This window comes from Chaetura pelagica, unplaced genomic scaffold (assembly GCF_000747805.2).
Source record: "Chaetura pelagica isolate M959 unplaced genomic scaffold, ChaPel_1.0 scaffold79, whole genome shotgun sequence".
In the NCBI taxonomy this organism is placed as follows: Eukaryota; Metazoa; Chordata; class Aves; order Apodiformes; family Apodidae; genus Chaetura; species Chaetura pelagica.
The window spans coordinates 2,523,796-2,541,557 of NW_009969339.1; the positions used below are offsets into that span (position 1 = coordinate 2,523,796).

A 17,762-nucleotide genomic window follows, 5' to 3' on the forward strand; every position below is an offset into this window, starting at 1 on the left:
GGAGAGGAGAGAGGAGAGGAGAGGAGAGGAGAGGAGAGGAGAGAGGAGAGGACAGAGAAGACAGTGCATTGCTGTGGTCAGAAGCAAAGACAGGACCCAGACTCACAGCCAGACAGAAAAGGGATATTTACCGCTGAGCTCCCCACAGGGAATTCAGAAATGCTGATGAAGTCTATGAGCAAGCAATTGGAGGGGATCAAGTTATCATGGCTCTCCATCTGTTGTATTGGCTTCTGCTCTCACCAGCTCTGCTTCCTCCCTGGCAGTGATGCTGCCACCTCCAACCACATCAGACTGGAGCAAAAGTGGGAGCTCTGACAACACCAGCAGGGTCAGTGTGCAAACCCTGCTGCCTAGCTTTCTCCTCCAGCATCCACAAAACAACCAGGAACTGCACACAAGGGACTGTGATGCTTCTCATGGGCTCCCTGGTGATACTGGAGCCCAAGGGTCTCCAAGGGTTGTATGTTAACACAGGACTGGGCAAGATGAAGACAGACCCCTGTGAGATTCCACCTGTGAGGAACCTGACAGTAAAAATGTCATCTCCCATTGCTGCCCTTTGGGTACAGCTGCCAAAAAGGACTTCAAACCTCTCTACAAAATTGTCCTGGGCTCCTCCTGCTACCATGTGGCACCTGCCTCAAGTGTGTGGCCAAGGTGGACAGTAATGAATGCCACAAGAAGCAATCTTGTTTCTCCACAGTACAAGAGAAAGGCACAAGCCTTTTCCTCTATGGGTAAGAAACCACTCCTCAAGAGAACTAAACTCTTCTCCTTCTTCAAATCCCAGGAGTTTTGCAGCCTGCTTGCCAAGGACACAAGGGACCAACAAGTGTCAGATGGCTTCAAAACACCCCATGGCCGCAGAGAAATGCCCAGCCTCATGGGCAATGCTTTTGGAGGATCTTGGTGCCATAGGGATACTTTCAGCCTTCCTCCTCATTCAGACACCAGGAAGGTGTCCCTTGAGGTGGGCTAGGTCAGCAACCCCACAGGTCATTCCTTCCCCAGCCAAGCTGAGGGACAGATGTTCATTAGGATGTTCAGGGTTAAGAAGCCAGAGCCCCACCCTTGGACAGTGGAAGCTGGAATCTCCTGAAATGCCTCTTCCTGCTTAACTGGAAGTACCAGGACTTAAGATACTGCCCAACTGATTTTCTTCAGCAGAACCCAAAGCCCTTCTCAAAGGTGAGGGGGCTGCTTGCCAGGCACAGAAGCATCCAGGAAAAGAAGCTTTCCCACAAGAACAAGATGGGGCATGAGTTGAAAACAAAGAGGTCTGAGGGAATATTGAGGGCAGAAGAAAATAGTTAAAACAACACGGGAATTTCGTAGAGGGGGTTGTACTCCCACCTCTGAGATTATGTATTTTTCTTCAATTTTTGCTGCTTCTGGATATCAGAATGAACATGCACACACACACTCTCACCCCTCAGACTATACCCTTCTTTTAACTTCTGACTGGCCAAAAACAGCCCTTTATCCAGTCAGGTCCAGAAGTGACCAACAGTCCCCTACATGATGTTACCACCTCTCTCAGGTCAGTTTGTTGCAGCATCTTTACATCCTCCAGGGCTGCCATGATATACTGCAACCAGAATGAATGACCCTGATAAAAAGCACAGCAGCCTTTGTGCTGAGCAATACAGGAAGCTCCTCCCTCACTCTGTTTCTCTGCCATCAGTCTCCAGTCCCCAGATGTAGTCATCCATTAGCAATTTTCCCCACCACCTGTCCAACAGATTGGGACTTGCTGTTTTAAGGAAATGTCCCACAGCATGAAGGAAGGGAAGACATGCAAAGGGCTTTTTGGTTTTAGGTGAAGGAAGGGGAAAGGTACCCCTGTGATGATGAGGAGCAGCCAAAACCAGGCATCTGTTTGCAGCTAACCAGACCCAGTGTGGACTGAGAAGTGATGCTACCTTATTGCAGCAGAAAGGCAGGTCAACACAGTTCCTACCACCCTGCCCCCTTCTGCCAACAACTTACCTTCATCCCTGATGAATTCATAAAAAGTCAAGAGCAGGAAGCAGAGCAACCACCTTCACAAGATTTAAGCCAGCAGAGAACTACTGTGCACACAGTTCTCTGTTGACTACATCCAGCTGCTTCAGGTGGCATGTTAGGCTACCTGAAATCTGGTCTCCCACTATGATGAAGAGTATTTTGGACACAACGTGGGATTCAGTCTCAGCTATCTGTAATGCATCCAGCAGTCAATCCATCTGTGAAACCCACCTCCCTGCAAAAGGTGGAGACAACTGCTCTATTTAAAGCTGCCACTACCGGGCAAAGGGGAACATTTCTATCTGCTCATCTCCCAAGGCTGGGGAGAGGGAAGAAACTTTCTGGCACATCTGCTGCTGTAAAATGAAAGAGAGATTATGAGGGAGACAGGCAACTCCTACCTGATTCCAGCTTCCCTCATTCCTCTATCCAGAGAAAGAGCAGCTCCTCTTTCAGGAGTTTAAAACATTGCAGGAAATAAAGACAAAGGGTTTTTTAAAAAGGATCAGAAGAGGGTAGAAAGATAATTATTGGAATGGAAGGCAGGAAGAAAGCAGAGATGATTTACAACACCACATATTTGGAACCTCACTGCTGGAGTATGCACTTGTGCTGGGAAGTGTCACAGGGATCTGCTGGGAGACTTCCATGATGTAGTTCAGATAAGAACAGACCATTTGTTTTTTATCTGAACTGATCTTGAAGTCCATAGCCTTTGAGATGCTGCCAGTCTCTCTTTCCCCTCTCTCCCTGTATGCATTTTTTTCCAGCATGGAATATGATTTTGCTTTATGCATTTGCAATGGCAGGTTGTGAATCAATGATGTGGAATGATGCAGTATCACATGGGACCACAGGAACTTCTGGGTTCAGGTCTCTGTATTTTAGGGACTAAAGAAGACTGCTAAGAAAAGTCTAGAAATTCAGATAGTTTCAAGGTTCTACTTTTTAGGTTATTTCTATAAAAGTCAGAAAATATATCAAGCTAACTGCATTGAAAATCCTCCAGCTGTCATCCATCACACAGCTTATTTGAAAAGCCATCTCCTACAAAGTTGTTGCATTTTCTCCCCTCTCCCAGTGTTTGCATTTATGGAATTGATCCTTGCCAAGTAGTTGATAGTTGGAAACCCTCCCTAATGGGAAGACATGAAAGGTTGGAACTGGGGTTAGTGGAAATGAGAAGTGCTCAGGGTCTGCACTGAATACAAATAAAAAATTACAAGCTGCAAGGTTTCAAATTAACATCCTGATGCCTCATGTTGATCTTCAGAAGAGCTTGGTCCTTCTTTTGATCTCAGGATTACAGACAGACAGGACCTGTTTCGCAGTGACAAAAAGAACCTGCTGCACTACACTGACAGAGACCTTCAAATAAAGCCCAGAGTACACAGACACTCATTTGCAGACCTCTGCCAGCACAGTAGAGTGAGACTGTAATTTTGGGACATCAGTGAGTGAATCGGGCCCCTGCAGACACATAAGCACACACGGCAAAGTCTGGTCTCGCTAAAATCCAGGATTTGTCTCTGGAATTATTTATCCTTTCACTCCCACCTGATTAATCCCAGGTTGTGCTCTTCAGGCTCATTCCCACTTGCAAGATAAGCATGACAAGAGCAATCACTTCTTTCTGAAATGAATTCTTGACAGCAACTTTAATCAAGTGCTGATTTGGTCCTTATAATGAATAAATTCTTCTGTGGCATAATACAACTCTCCCCAACTTCAAATAATTTTGAAACTCCTGAAAAATTGTCTAGCAGTTGATGGCATTACAACACAGAAACAAACGAGAACTTTAAGAATGGTATATTGTAGTTCTCTTAATGCACAGATATTTAACTGTATCTACCTTATTTTTTAAGACAGAGGATGTAGAGTAGAAACATTAGAGCCTTATTTGTAACCCTACCTATATACTGGAAGAGGTATTAAATTAATTGTACTTGTTCAAAACCAAGTCCTAGGTCTTCATAAACTGTGTAGTACCTATAAATTCTACCATTTCAGCAGGGACTCAGAATGCTGCACTTCTGGAGATGAGGGCCGAGATGGTCACACCAAAGGGAAGCAATTACAGTCAAGATTTGGAATCTGAAACACTCAACATTTCATTTTTGAAATTCAATATATTTCTTCAGTTAAACGTTGAATAGCTGCAACTCTAAAAAGCCTGTGCGGATCCCAAAGTATTATACTCTTTGGTGAAAGAGCATGGCAAGGCCAGAGTCAACAGAAAGCAGCTGCTCTGATGCAGGTTGTCACAGCTAATCATGTAGATCACCCCTCTGCTTTCTGTGGTGCAAGAAAGAATGCATCTAGTGCTGTATGTAAAGGCAGACTGCTGAAAATTGGATTTTCTGTCCAAATTTGTTAAGCAACAGCAGTAAGTAATTTCTACTGTGGCAGATTCAGAATGCTTTTTCATATGAAAATCAAACCCAAACATATACTTGACTCCAAAAAAGCCCTAAAACATGTTTTTATACCTGTACATAATAAGGCAAAACAGACACTAAAAACATATCCTGGCAATAAATACTTTAAGACTTCATTAGAAAACCAAAAGGTCACATCTGATACATGAAAAAGTCTAATTATCTAGGCTGACATTTACAACTAATTTAAACCAACATGAGCATGAAAAATACCATTTTACTGCAAGAGATAGTCTTCCCTATAAGTTCAAATGTGCCCTTTAAGCATTCATCCTGAAAGCACAGCCCTTAAAAATACCTGCAGCCCTGCCAATTACATTTCGGTATTTTATAGCAAAGCAACACCAAGCAGGCAATTAGCAGAAGATTTCAGCCCCTCATTTGCAAGCAGAACCTAACAGTCAGAGAAGAAAACCACCCATCCTGTGAGCAGACTGTGGGCTCGATCCAGATGTTCAGGCCCCCATTACCATGCAACCAGCTCATCCACGGATGTGAGGAAACACCGGGAGCCGATGGAGCGACGCACGCAGCACGAGCCCGTGCATCCACGCACCTCGCCAGGCAGCCTCAGAGCCCTCTGCCTGCCTGCTGGCTGTCGCTAGGAAAGAGAAAGACACCACACAGCAGCCCCGATCTTTTGTTGTGGTGGAGGACTTACTTCAGCTGTCGAGGCTCGCAGTCAACCCCCGGCAGCAGGAGCCTGGCCGCCTGCCGCACGTCATCGCTGTCCACTGAGAAACTGCGCCGGTGCCCCGCGTGTGCCACGGCAACCCGAATCCACTCCATCAGGGGAGGCAGCACGATGAACGGCCTGGGGAAGCAGACAGACATGACTGCTATACAGTGCACTTGCATCACAATAAACAGGTATCCACAGAGAGAGAGAGAGATGGAGGGCAGGGAGGGGTGTATGTGGGGTTGTGTGCATGTGTATATATGTGCCAGAATACGGATACAGAGAGAGAGAGAAAGCAGCAAAACGAAAGCACAGGAGGGCACACTGGCTCAGCAAATTTCAAGCAGGTCTACATCAAGATGTCTCACCCTGTTTCTGGAGCAGGATTATTTGAAGAGTGAGATTTACAAGCCATGCTCACTTATGGGGCTCCTGTGAGGTCAGTGCACCCACCTGGCAAGTCCTCCCTCCTTCCCCCCCACCTTCCCCCACCCCTTTGCACAGAGTATCCCAAAAAGAGGGCAGGAGTTTGGCACAGGACCACATCCTGCTCTGGTTGACACAGCGGGCTGGGTACCCTCTCCAGATACTTTGCAACAGCAACAGGAGAAAAACCAGGGCAGAGAGAGGGGGTGTCTCCACCCTGAGATGTCAGGGATGGAGAGGTGATGCCCAAGGAAGTCTCCAGCATCTCCTGCCAATGCAATGCAGACTGTGAGCTCACTGCTGAAAGTGAGGACCTTTACAGCTGATCCTGCTATATTCTGGGGGTTATCTGTGAGTAGCATCAAAAACCAGATTCCTTCATTTCATTTTTATGCCTACTATTGCTTGTATCAATCTGCCACACCTTTGGGTACCAGCAGTTCTGCCACTTGCGCAATATACAAAACCAACCCCCAATGTGGGTGGTGGGACTTTGGGCCACAGCCCTCACTTCAGCAAATCATGTACACTACTGGAGACACAGTCCTTCACTCCTCAAGACCTCGATAGCCCTATGTCCTAGTGGGAGCTGCCCACGTTGTATGTGAAGCACACAGCACACACCTTGCCTTCACCTTCTCTAAAAATTCTGTAGGGACCAAGAGAAAAAATGCCAAGCCTTAACTGAGAACCATAGCTTGACATCCTAGTTTGGGGTTAAAAGAAAAATAACTGCAGCTGAACATCTTGGAAAGTTGCTGCCTGTTAGGTCAAGATGGACAAAATCCCCAGAGCAACACGGGCTGCAGCAACTGCCCTCCCATCCCCAAAAGGCTTTTATATCCACTTCATCTCCTAGCTGGGGTGTCCAAAATGTTTGTCCCTTCTGCAGCTGTAAACAGGAGACAAAGTCTGTGTGGGAAAGGGATGAGGAAGGGTAGAAAAATTCCTCTTCATTAAAAAAGACTTTAAAATTCTAAAAATTGCAAAATCATTAAAAAATAACACACCTGTTAAAAGAGTTACTTGACAACTACACTGTTTCATCCACACTACGAAATAGATGCCACGGCCAAGGGATGTTAACAGAGATTGCTACAATATTAAAACAAAATGAAAACGAAATGAAACTTGAAATTACTACTGTTCTCAAGGAACGTCTGGAATTAACCTGCTCTTGCCTCCTTCTTCTGAACCTTTTTCTTTTGTCTTATTTTCCATGTGGCTCCCCTTCCCCTCTTCTTTATCTGTATATTCTCATATTCCCTCTGTTATTAGCTCAGTATATCATCGTAATACTGGAAAGATTCCTTTTAGTGCAGCATCATCCCCTACTTCTACTTCCTTCACTTCTGTTCCTCCTTTTCATTTGATACTGTTTCCTTTATTTGCCTTCCCTTATGTGGTCCCTTTTCTCGGAGGGGAAGAAAAAAGTCTGAATTAGGTGCCCAGTAGGGAAATACTTTACATTTTAAATATGTAATTTTACCCCAGAAGGATCTACCCTGAGAAAAATTACTTAAGAGGATGTTGATTCTGGAATATCCTTTTCCTATTTATAGTTCTTTATTCTATTTATTTCTCTTTTGAAGACTTAACTTTAAATAGCTCTGATATTAATATCCTTAAGGAAAGATGATACATTTCAAAAGTGCCGAAGGACAGAGAAGCCCTGAGGCCACTAACTTTGCCCACGATGCTGGGTTCCCAAATCTCATAGCTGCTTAAATGGAAAACCTTTTTCAAATCTGACATCTTTGGCAGACTTGCCACTTACATCATTATTCTATTCAAACACATCACTGTCACCTTAAGACCAGGCTGCATTTGTTTCCAAGGCCTTTTGCTCTCCCTGGACCTGCTGCAGCCACATGAGGAGATGGATAAAGACGGTACATCTTCTCCCAGAGCTCCCAAGAAATAATTTCTATAACCCAGCTCATTTCTTGTGATGGTGATGGCAGTCAGAGGAGGGAGAGGGGAGCAGAAGGGGTGTATCTGCTCCTGGGAAGTGACCTGCTTCCCAGGTCACCTATGGCATGTGTCCTCAGCACAGAAGGGACCTTCTCACAGTGTGAAGTAGCTGGGGACAAGTGACTGGTGGCAGTTGTTTTCATCACTTGCTGAGCCAACAGCAGAAAGGGAGCTGCAGATTACACTGGAAGTGTAAAAACGCATTTAGTAACCCACTAAATCTGCTGAGAGGAAAACAATTAAAGGAAAACTCAATTCTAGGTTATGGATTTGCATGAGCGAATGCAGCCTGGATCAGATAAATTAAGATAGGCTTGCACAGAGTCTTCCTATCTGCTGGGCCAAAAGAAAAACAGAAGGCTGTGGTTGAACTGGGAACTCAGGGTTTCATGCTTTCTCTTCCTCTTGCCCAGGTCAGAAACTCACCCCGCACAAAATCTGCCTCACCACAGTAATGAGCAGAGCAAATAAAGTTATTTACAGCAACTTTTATAACAGCAATACAAAATTGCTTTTTTTTTTTTTTTCTCTCCTGGTCTTTCAAACTTCAACAGAGATCTCAAAATGAATGTGGCTATTTGGTGTAATAAATCCCCAAAGAGAAGAGAACTGGTGTTTTGTGGAAGCAGGGGAATTTTCTCTATTTTTTCCTCTCTGTTTTCTCTTTTTGCTCCATACACAAGAATCTGGAGTTCACTCACAATATATTCCATTCCTTTTCCCAAGGTAAAAAAAAAACAAGCCATCACTGCATATCCAAGCACACCAGGGAATTTATGTTTTGAGAAGAAAACCAAATATGGTTGAGTGCAATAGGTTAAAAATACCCTCCAAGAGTCCATGGACCACTTTAAGGGGATTTTATTTTTTTTTCCATGCTGTTTATGTGCCAAAGGAGAAAGAGGAACACAAAGTTACAGGGAGGTGACAACCCACAAGACAATGTGAAATCAGCAAGACATATTTCACTTTTCAAATGATACCACACAAAAAAGGCTTAGGCATCAAATAATTGTATTAATTGATTTGTCTCTGCTGTACAAAGACAAGTAACAATGAGGAGAGCTTGGTACTTTGTGTTCCAGAGCAGACACATAGCAGGAAAGTCACCTAGTTTCATGTTTTGGGAGCACACACCTTAATTAAATTAATCTAAACACAGCAGGAACGTGCTGGGCTTGACTCTGCCTGAATGATGTGGAACATCAGGAGCAGCTCGATGGCTGCAGAGGCACCTTACAGGGGTGCAAGGTCAGCGAGCACTCTGATCTCCTCCAGCCCAAATCTGTACCTGGGCTTAACCTGAAACACATGCTCCTGTCCTCTTTAATTCACTGCAGTTCAAAGTATGAGCTTAGGTATAGTCTCAAATAAAGGATAGATTTCAGCACAGGCTTGTAGTTCCTTGAACTGTCATTGAAGAGGAAAAACGTGCCAGATAGGGAATGAAGGGAGAAGTCTCTGCACAGAGCAATCCCCGTTCCATGCAAAAGAGCTGGGAGGTGGGGGAGGGATGGGGGAGGACAACAACAAGCAGATTCCAAATGGTTGGACTCTTCTGTCCCCTGGTACTTGGCAAGAGGATAGCTGGCTCCTCTTGGAGTTTGCCCTCTCTGGGTCCCTTTTTAAACAGAAAAAGGAATTATCAGAGCCTCACATCACCAGTTCCTCCCTCCACACAACATCCCTCCTCTTTTCCTCTGGCTGCCCCATGCCCCTATCACAGCTATTTTGGGATGGCTCTGGGACTTGCAAACTCCTGTGCCTTGCAGACATCTGCAGACAAAAAGCAGTCAATACCCTCCCACGACGAGTGACCACTTGCCTTCCTTGCCTTCCTCTCCTGCCCAGATATCACACGTCCTTCTCTACATCACCCTCAGATCTGGCAGCTCCCTACCAGCACCCACCCACACCTCTTCTCTCCCAAGCAGGGACAACAACCCGTCTGCACCCGATCGGATGTCAAACCTATGATTTTTTATGCAGGGCTGATGTCTCTGGGGCAATTAGAATTACAAAATGGCTCATCAGGAAAGCAAATGTTATGGAAGGGGATCTAAATCTAAGGTATAACCTGCTCCAGTTGTGTCACCTTTTGCCTAAAATCCGCATCCCTCACAAGATGCACACAGCAGCCCTGAGCTGCCCACCATCTCCCTCCTTGTCTTCCTAGCACAGGAGATATTAAAAGTCTGTTCATGCATATGCAATACCTCAGGCTTTTTCATTACTATTATTACTGTTGTTGTTGCTGTTGTTATCTGTGGCAGTTTACCTGTATATAAACAGGAGTAATCATCAGATGGAAGAGCATGAGAAATGTGCACTGTAAAATTCAGTAGGATGCTGCATTATTTTTGCATGGGTCTGTGAGCAGACCAATAAAGCTCCTTTTTGATGACTGTGTGCAGCGATGCTGGAGTTGGAAAGCACCAGGGCCAGCACTTCTACAAATCCTGACTTCAAACAAACCCTCACCCCTTTTTCTCCCTGTCCCTACCACCTTTGCCAGGTGCACTGTCCTTGCTGTCCATCGTGACTTCATGGTCCACACTGCTGCACAGTCCTTCAAAAGCAGGGCTGCCACACCCAACCACTCAGTTCTTGACTTCCCAGCAGGGTAAGCAGCTCTTCTTTTCCTTTGCAGAGAATAATCCAGCTTTTTGGTGGGACCCCTCTGCCAGGAAAGTGGCGTCCTGCCTCACTCTCTCCTTCCAGTTGCCACTACTGGAGTGTCCTGAGCTCCCCTCCAGCTATGACTCCTAAATCCTTTTTGACAGGCAATGAGAACCCCAAATCTGGGATTCTTGCCTATTTCTTTTCTGGAACACAGACTGAAACCACCTTCCTGATAGCGCCCTTATCACCTTTGAATGCTCCTCACCCAGGCTCAGTCCTCCTCCACCGTTGCTCTCAAGCCCCAGACAAGCCACCAGGCCCTCATTCACAGCACAGCCTGCAGCACACTCCAGGGACAGGAGCTCAACAAGCATGCACGAGATATTTCCCCAAATAATCACAGTGCTCAAAGAAAAAACTGTCACTTTGAGCGCAGCACAGCACCTTCTCTATCTCCAGGGGCCCTTCACAGTGTTCTGCTTTGGATTCTGAGCCCTTGCCCCACCACACACAGACACTCACTGCAAGTATTAAAATCAACCGCTATGGAGACGACTGGCACGACGGTCTGCATCAGGATGGGAACGGAGAAGTTCCCAAGGGTTAATCCCACTGGGATGTGAACTCCCACAGCTGCCTCCAGCTGTCCCTCCCTCAATTTCACCAGCTGTGAAGAGTGCATAACTGTATAGCCCTGACCTTGCTTTAACTTTAATGCTTTCTGTGTGGTTCAATTATTGCAATAGCTTTGGATTATTTCTGTTTGCAGGAACCTTGAGCTACTGAGGATGCTGTTGTGGTAGGTACTGAGTTTCTTCATCCACTCCAGCCAAGGAGTGGTGACTGCAAAGTTACGTGGCAATAGCAACTGAAGTGCTCCATGTAGGTAACTGCTCTACTGATGACTTTTGCAATTTTAAACACTGCTTCTGAGAAGCAGAAGGCTGTCCTTCTGCAAGGAAAAGCCTATCTCAAGAAAGGTAGGGAGATGTTTCTGCTTGCAGATATGAGTCAGCAACTTCAACATTAAGAAAAAGTATTTTCATTTGTTTGGTTTTGTGTTTATGTTCTCATGGGTGGTTTTTAAACAAAATCCCAGAGTATGAACTGAAAATCATTCTCGGTTCTGAGGCTTTTCATTTAGAACATATAATGAAATCATATATGCAGTGCAAGTCCATTTTTAGTGTAATTGGAAAACAGAAAAGCATGTTTCTCCCAGTGTTTAGTATACATTTCAGATGGACTTAAAGGCAATACAACTCATATTTTGTGTTTACACTGTAAGCTACTAGTCTTCATCCTGAGAAAATTATGAAGCCTTCAGAAGGCTGCCAGCCACACTGGGACCCACAGACCCAGCAGCACCACTGATGCACCATATGAGTCCACGCACATATTCCACACTAGGCAGCTCTTCACCCACCAGAAGCCCAGCTAAGGGCGCTCCAAACAACCAGCTTCTGAAAAAGCCAGTCCTGTATTTTGTTCAGGCTGAAGGCTCCATGCTCTCACAGGAGCCTCAGTGTGACCTCCTAGGCAGAGGGAGGATTGACCCTCAGGCTTTCATATAACAGGACATCAGCGCTCCAGACTCTGCACAAGGGTATCCACAAGCCATGGTTTTTGTACTCGCATCCAGCGTTTGAACGCGCTACCCCTGATACCGCTTCTGCTACCACACTGACAGCTGAGACTTGAAATGCAACCAAGTCAAAGTGACGACTTGGCCAGCAACCACAATGGGGAAATATTTCACAGGCAGTTTTGACATCAGATTTGACAGGACCGGCTGTGGCGTAAATCCCTGGAGAGACGCCAGTGTTGGGAGCACGGTGCAGAACCCCCTGGGTAATGCACTGTTCTTGCAGTGCTGCACGCAATTTCTCTATTTAAAAAAAAAATCCTATAGCTGTCCCATGGACAACTTAAGCCTGGCTTGATAAATTAGACATAGAATATGGCCCCAGCCCAGCAAGGATGTGTTGTCTGACAGCTGAGCTATGAATACTGCAACCTCACACTCTGTAGGCAGCTGACTGTGCGGTTTCTGAAGGGATTTTTTGGAAGTGGAAAGTTTGATATTTAGGATGCAAATCTAGAGGAATTATGTAAGGATGGATTTGGGATTTCTCTTCAGTGGTTGCCAGTAAAATCAACCCTGGAGTTAACTTTGAGTTCAGCAAGTGCATGGTTTTACCACATGAAGTTTTCAATTAAATAGTGAATAAAAATATGTAGGGTTATACGGGGCTATGCCATACTAGCGCGTGTAATCCCTTCTTCAAATGTATGTTGCAAGGTTCTTTAGGGTTTCATAGCAGGACTTCCACATTGCCAGTGCTAGCACTTTAGCAGTTCTTCATCAGCATTCCCCATAATTCCCTCCACTCTCTTCTGGTCTTTGCTGGAGACTGCTCTACCCATGGAGTTTGTACCACATGATAATTTAAATCAGGTACACATTTTCCTAGTTATCTTCTTTTTCCTAGTTATCTTCTAGTAATCTGTACTACGGACACAGCAGTTCCAGTTAGGAAGGTGCTTTGAAAGAGTTCAACTTAGCAGTGGAACACTCCTTTCATTAAGCAGTCTGCATCACATTAATTAGTCAGGTACATTAATAGCTACCCAAAGCATGAAACAAAATTCAGATGACAACCCAACCCTCCCCATTAATCACAAACAACTACAGACTACAATTTGCATGTGTGTGCACGTGTGGGGGACATGTACCTTTTTGTGTGTCCGTCCACATGTCTACAAGGCAGGCAATAGCCCCTGGGATTTTCATAAGGGATTGCTCCACATGCAGGAAAAAGCAGTGAAAGGAAGTGAAAAGAAGGTTAAAACCAGACACATATCCATCAACTCAATTAACACTTGAGGGGAAAAGCTAAAAGCTGCCAGGCGGCACAGGCAGATAATGCTCCTCAAAGTCAGAGCAACAGAGGAAGTGCTGGAGAAGGAACTTTGCTGCCTGTAAGCAGAATGAGTGGGTAGTGCTGGACTGGCTGAGCTGCCGCTTCTCAATAAGTTGTTAATGGGGAACATAGAGAGTTAGGAAGTAATGAGGACTTTGTCAATGCAGCTGTGGATAAAAGTGGGTAAGGAACCACTTAAAGGAAAGACCATCACACAAATCTGCAACTATAGAGCCTGCGCTTTCCGGTGCTTCAGAAATTACTTGCAATAATTTTGGAAGTGTTATAGAGGCTGAGAAGCTAAACACAACCATGGGACAGATCCTTTTATTAAACCAGAAGCAACAAGGAATAAAGAAATCTTGGCAACTGTGGCCTCATCTATAATTCCTTTTTTTTTTTTTTTAATTTTTTTTTTTTTTTCCAATTCTTGGGAAAGCAAAAGAATGAACAAATCTAAATAATCCACAGTCACCCACAGATGGAGGCACCAGGAGAGCCCTGCTTCTGCAGGCAACACCCAGCACAAGACAAATGTCTCTGTCATGGCCTGAATGGGTGTATTAGGGAAGGAGGACCCCACAAACAGGTCCACCCCCGCTCCCTAACTTCATATGCCTGCCAAAAACAGCTGTCTACTTTGGACAAACAGGGCCAAACCCCCTCCTGTACCTCCACGCCTGCCAACAATAAGTCATCTACATGGTAGCTGGGACCATTAGATAACCCACTTCAGGAGGACTGGCTTGTGTCGGTGCCAACAACACAGTCAAAAAATCAGAGGGTTTCTTCCAAAAGGACCAGATTGGAAGAAGGATATTAATTTAGGGTGGCAGTGGGTCACACATCCATCTTATAGTTGGGTGTGTTGGCATTTAGGAAGCAGGGAAGTTTTCTGAGCAATCCTGGGCACTTTCCACTTCCTCCCCTTCCCACAAAAGCAGCACTGCGCCCCCCCACCCCCAGCCCCCATTGCTGTATAATCACTTTTCCCTTCTATTTTATGTAAAGACAAACACTACTAAAAACACCCTGCATTCTCGTTTCTTCACCTCCATGAAGAGTAAACACAGAAAAATGCTCCCTAGAAAATACTCCCTAGAAATGAAGCACTGGATTTATTCAAAGGTAAACATCCTGTTTTACACATCCCCCAAGACTGCGAGGAAGGTATTGCTTTCTGTGCTGGGAAGTGCAAAGCTGAGCAGGACCACCACTGTATGGGCTTCCCTCCTGCATCCAACCTCTGCAGAGGGACATGCAGAGCTTTTGCGGCTCCCCAATTCAATGCAGTTCAGACCTGAAATCCAGGTGAGCTGGAGATAGGTGGGAAGGCTGGGAGCTGCCCTCACGGGACCATCAAGCCCTGCAAGTGCCAGGGAAGCTCTATGGCCACATCCTGCAAACCTCTCCACCCTAGGTACATACAATCAGGGAGGAGGCCAAGCCAGTAGCCAGGTTGGTTTCATGAGAGCAAGGACAACCCCCATTTCATGGAAATACTGCCTATGGCCAGATCCACACAGTCCTGGCTTCTCTGCACCAGCAGGGACACAGAGCAGCCAAGGATGGGGAAAGACACTTAAGACTTCCTTGCTGCCTTCTGGGCTTCTTTCAACATAAAAGCAATTGCTGCAGCTGGAGAAGAGAGGGAGTGCGGCATGTAGATATGGATACAAAAATGTCATGTTCAACAGACCCATCTCCTTCCAATGCACAAAACCCCACTGTGGAAACCAAAACCACCAGAAATAAGTCATGGACCACAAAGCATGCTTGCCCTTTCAAAAAAAAAAGAAGAAAAAAAAAAAAGGATGGAAAATAGGTAAGAAGGCTCCTCAGAGCATTGAGGAGAAGTCAGCTTCAACAATGTCTTCTTGGGGCAGCACAGGATGGTTGTGTCCAGCTCCAGGTGATGCCCAACCCTATGGAAATATCTGAGCTTAGGCCTAACCCTCCATGGCTCCCACTCCAGCACCAAGTCCTAATGCATGTTTGATTAGGCAACAGGAGGAGGATCTGCTCCTGCCAAAAGTGACCACAAGCTCTTGGCAATAACACCGAGTACTTGCTCTGGCCCTAACCACACACCGCAGTCGTTACCCCGGCCTGCCAAGGGCAGTCGTCTTGCCAGAGTATTCAAAATAAAGCAAAGGAGAACAATTGCTTTAAAATAGTCAGTGTTTCAAGTGCTCTAATGAAGAGAACATGTATTGGGGTGACCTCAGAGAAAGGAAAACCTATTAAAGCAAATGCTAGAAGTGATTTTTTCAAGTATTCCTGCACTTTTCCTTTACCACAGGGAAAGTCTGCAGAAACCTTACAAAACCAGAGCCTCAGCCTTATTCATCATTATAGTCTCACTGGTTCCAAGTGGCATTACTGCTACAGATGGGGACTATAGATCAGGTGAGGGTATTTCTAATTCTGGTTATTTTTTCTGCTTACTAACCACTCTTGGACATGAGTTAGGCCTTCCACAAAACCAAGGCTGGAGGACAAATAACGAAATAAAAAAAATTTAGAAATATGAGAAAATTCTGCATTCTTGTAATTTCCCTTCTGATTTTTATTTTTGTTGTTGTGTTGGTTTTTTTTTCATACTTTGGAAACAATAGAGCAAAAAGCAAAAACCATGGTCACGGAGCAACCCAAACTTGAAAAGAAGCAAAATGCCATCCAAAGGCAAATGGCAAAATTCCCAGTAACATCATTAATGCCAGAGTTCCATCTCATATGCTTTTCTGTGAATCGATAGAAAAGTATCTCAATGAAGATATCACATTGTACACCACTTACGATTACACATGCGATGAGATTCTCAAATGCTGCTTTTGAGATGCAGAGCTCACAATGAAACAAGAATCCTGCCCCATGTGCATGGCTATTGGGGCACACGTGCAGATCAGAGTTTGGCTCACGCGTAGAGCGTGATGGATAGGTTGGGATTTAAGTGTGAAGCAGAACTGCAGAAGCAGTTTGCATTTACACCACCGTGATATCCACCCTAAAAAATGAATACCTTGCACTTTTCAAGCACCAGCCGCTCCTCGTGCCTCTATACTGGGGAAGCCTGGTTTAAGACTGGGTGAGAAGCACAGCAACGGGGGATGAGCACAGCCTGCCTCAGCACACAAGTGGAGGCTGGTGTTGCTAGAGGGTTTTCTGGGCTTTTGACAGGAGACAGATTTATTATCTTGGCCAGCAAGTTGCTTCAGTTGCTTTCTGCAGTGCCTGAGTGCAGAGTTGCCCTGTGCTGGGCACTCTGCCTACAGGCATTTCGTCACCCTGTCTGTGGGGTTGCAATACGCTCCAGTGGCATCTCCTCATCTTGTGGCAGACCCAGAGTCAGGACGGCACCTCAAGCATGCCTCCCTTGCCCTGGCCACCCCTAGAGCAGGGGCAACAGCAGCACAGCCAGAGCCTGCCTTGTCCCTGGCAAGGGCAGCCCTGAGGTTATTCCCGTGCCCGAGTACTCACACTCAGCACGGCTGGAGCTCAGCATCTTTAAAGACCTTTCCTTTCCACACACTACTCTATTCATTTTCCACTTCCCCAATCACAGCTGTCAAGCCCTATTAAAGTGTAGAAAAAACACATTTAAACCCAAACCTGCTAGGCCAGAAATAGAAGTTCTCATTTTCTTTTCCAAAACACGGAATAGCTGAGCAACAACGAACGGAAAAGGAAATCTCTCCTGAGTGCACATCTGGAACCAATTTGCTGTATGTAGCCACTGGGTGTCACTTTTGATATATATTGGGTCAGCCACACAGCACTTCACGGAGACAAACTGATTTCAAGAGGTGATCCTAAACCAAACCAGACTGCTCTGCAGCCTCTCATGCTCAAGCTGTAATTAGTAATTAGCCAGCCAGGCTGATTTATTAACAAAACGTCTTCACCACGACATTAAGCACCATGCAGTGGCTCTTACCTCTCCGTCTGCAGCGTGACTTTTGACGGCTCCACGTTGGGGTTTTCCCACTCCATCTGTGGACAGTGCATGAAGTAGCAGAGGGTGTACAGAGCCTCTGGCTCCCAGTAGAAGGATCCTTGCTTCTGGTGCATCGGTGTCCCGTTCCCGTGCTGCTTGGCATTGAGGGGCTGGAGGTGGTGCATTGCTCGAGATACCAGGTCACCTGGAAAAAAACCAAAAGCTGGGTGAATGCCAGGCTTTTTGACTGTCTCTCTCCAAAGTTTTCAAACCAAATGGCATGCCAGGCTGCTTCCATTCAACCTCACATACACAAACAGGAAGGCTAGGACAGGATTCTGCGGACTTCTCACATTGCCAGGTCAGACTTTGCCTGGTGGTTTACACAGCTTGGAATGACGTAACTGGTCTGCAGACAAGCCCCTTAAAAGCCTGAGTGAGAGATTTCTGCAAATATGGTTTGTAGGCCGCATCAGTCTGGCCCATCTCAGCACCATCAGAAAAGCCAGTAAGCCAGGGCTGGCATCACAGTGACCTACAGGAAGCCCTTGGAGGCTGCCAAAACCCCGTAGGCTGAAAAATGACTAGTGAAGATGATGCAGGGTGGCATCAAAAGCTTGTATCCTCCTGGGAAGAGAGTGGTAGGGTAACACAGCCCCTTGCAATGAGAATGGAGGCAGTCAGGTAACACACAGAGCACTGCAGGAGTATGCACAGGGATAAATGGGTGAAAAAAAATGGTGGGGGGG

At 45.7% G+C, this 17,762-nt stretch overlaps 1 protein-coding gene across 1 annotated transcript in view; it reads right to left on the reverse strand.

The window, feature by feature from the left end:
• The window catches only part of BTBD11 (BTB (POZ) domain containing 11), a 78,645-nt gene that overhangs the window by 45,726 nt on the left and 15,157 nt on the right, over positions 1-17,762 (reverse strand). Inside the window, exons 3-4 of the mRNA XM_010005851.1 lie at positions 17,014-17,218; positions 5,113-5,265 (exon numbers count right to left, since the gene is read on the reverse strand). Coding sequence (XP_010004153.1) covers positions 5,113-5,265; positions 17,014-17,218 — 358 coding nt within the window. The remainder of the gene's footprint in view (positions 1-5,112; positions 5,266-17,013; positions 17,219-17,762) is intronic.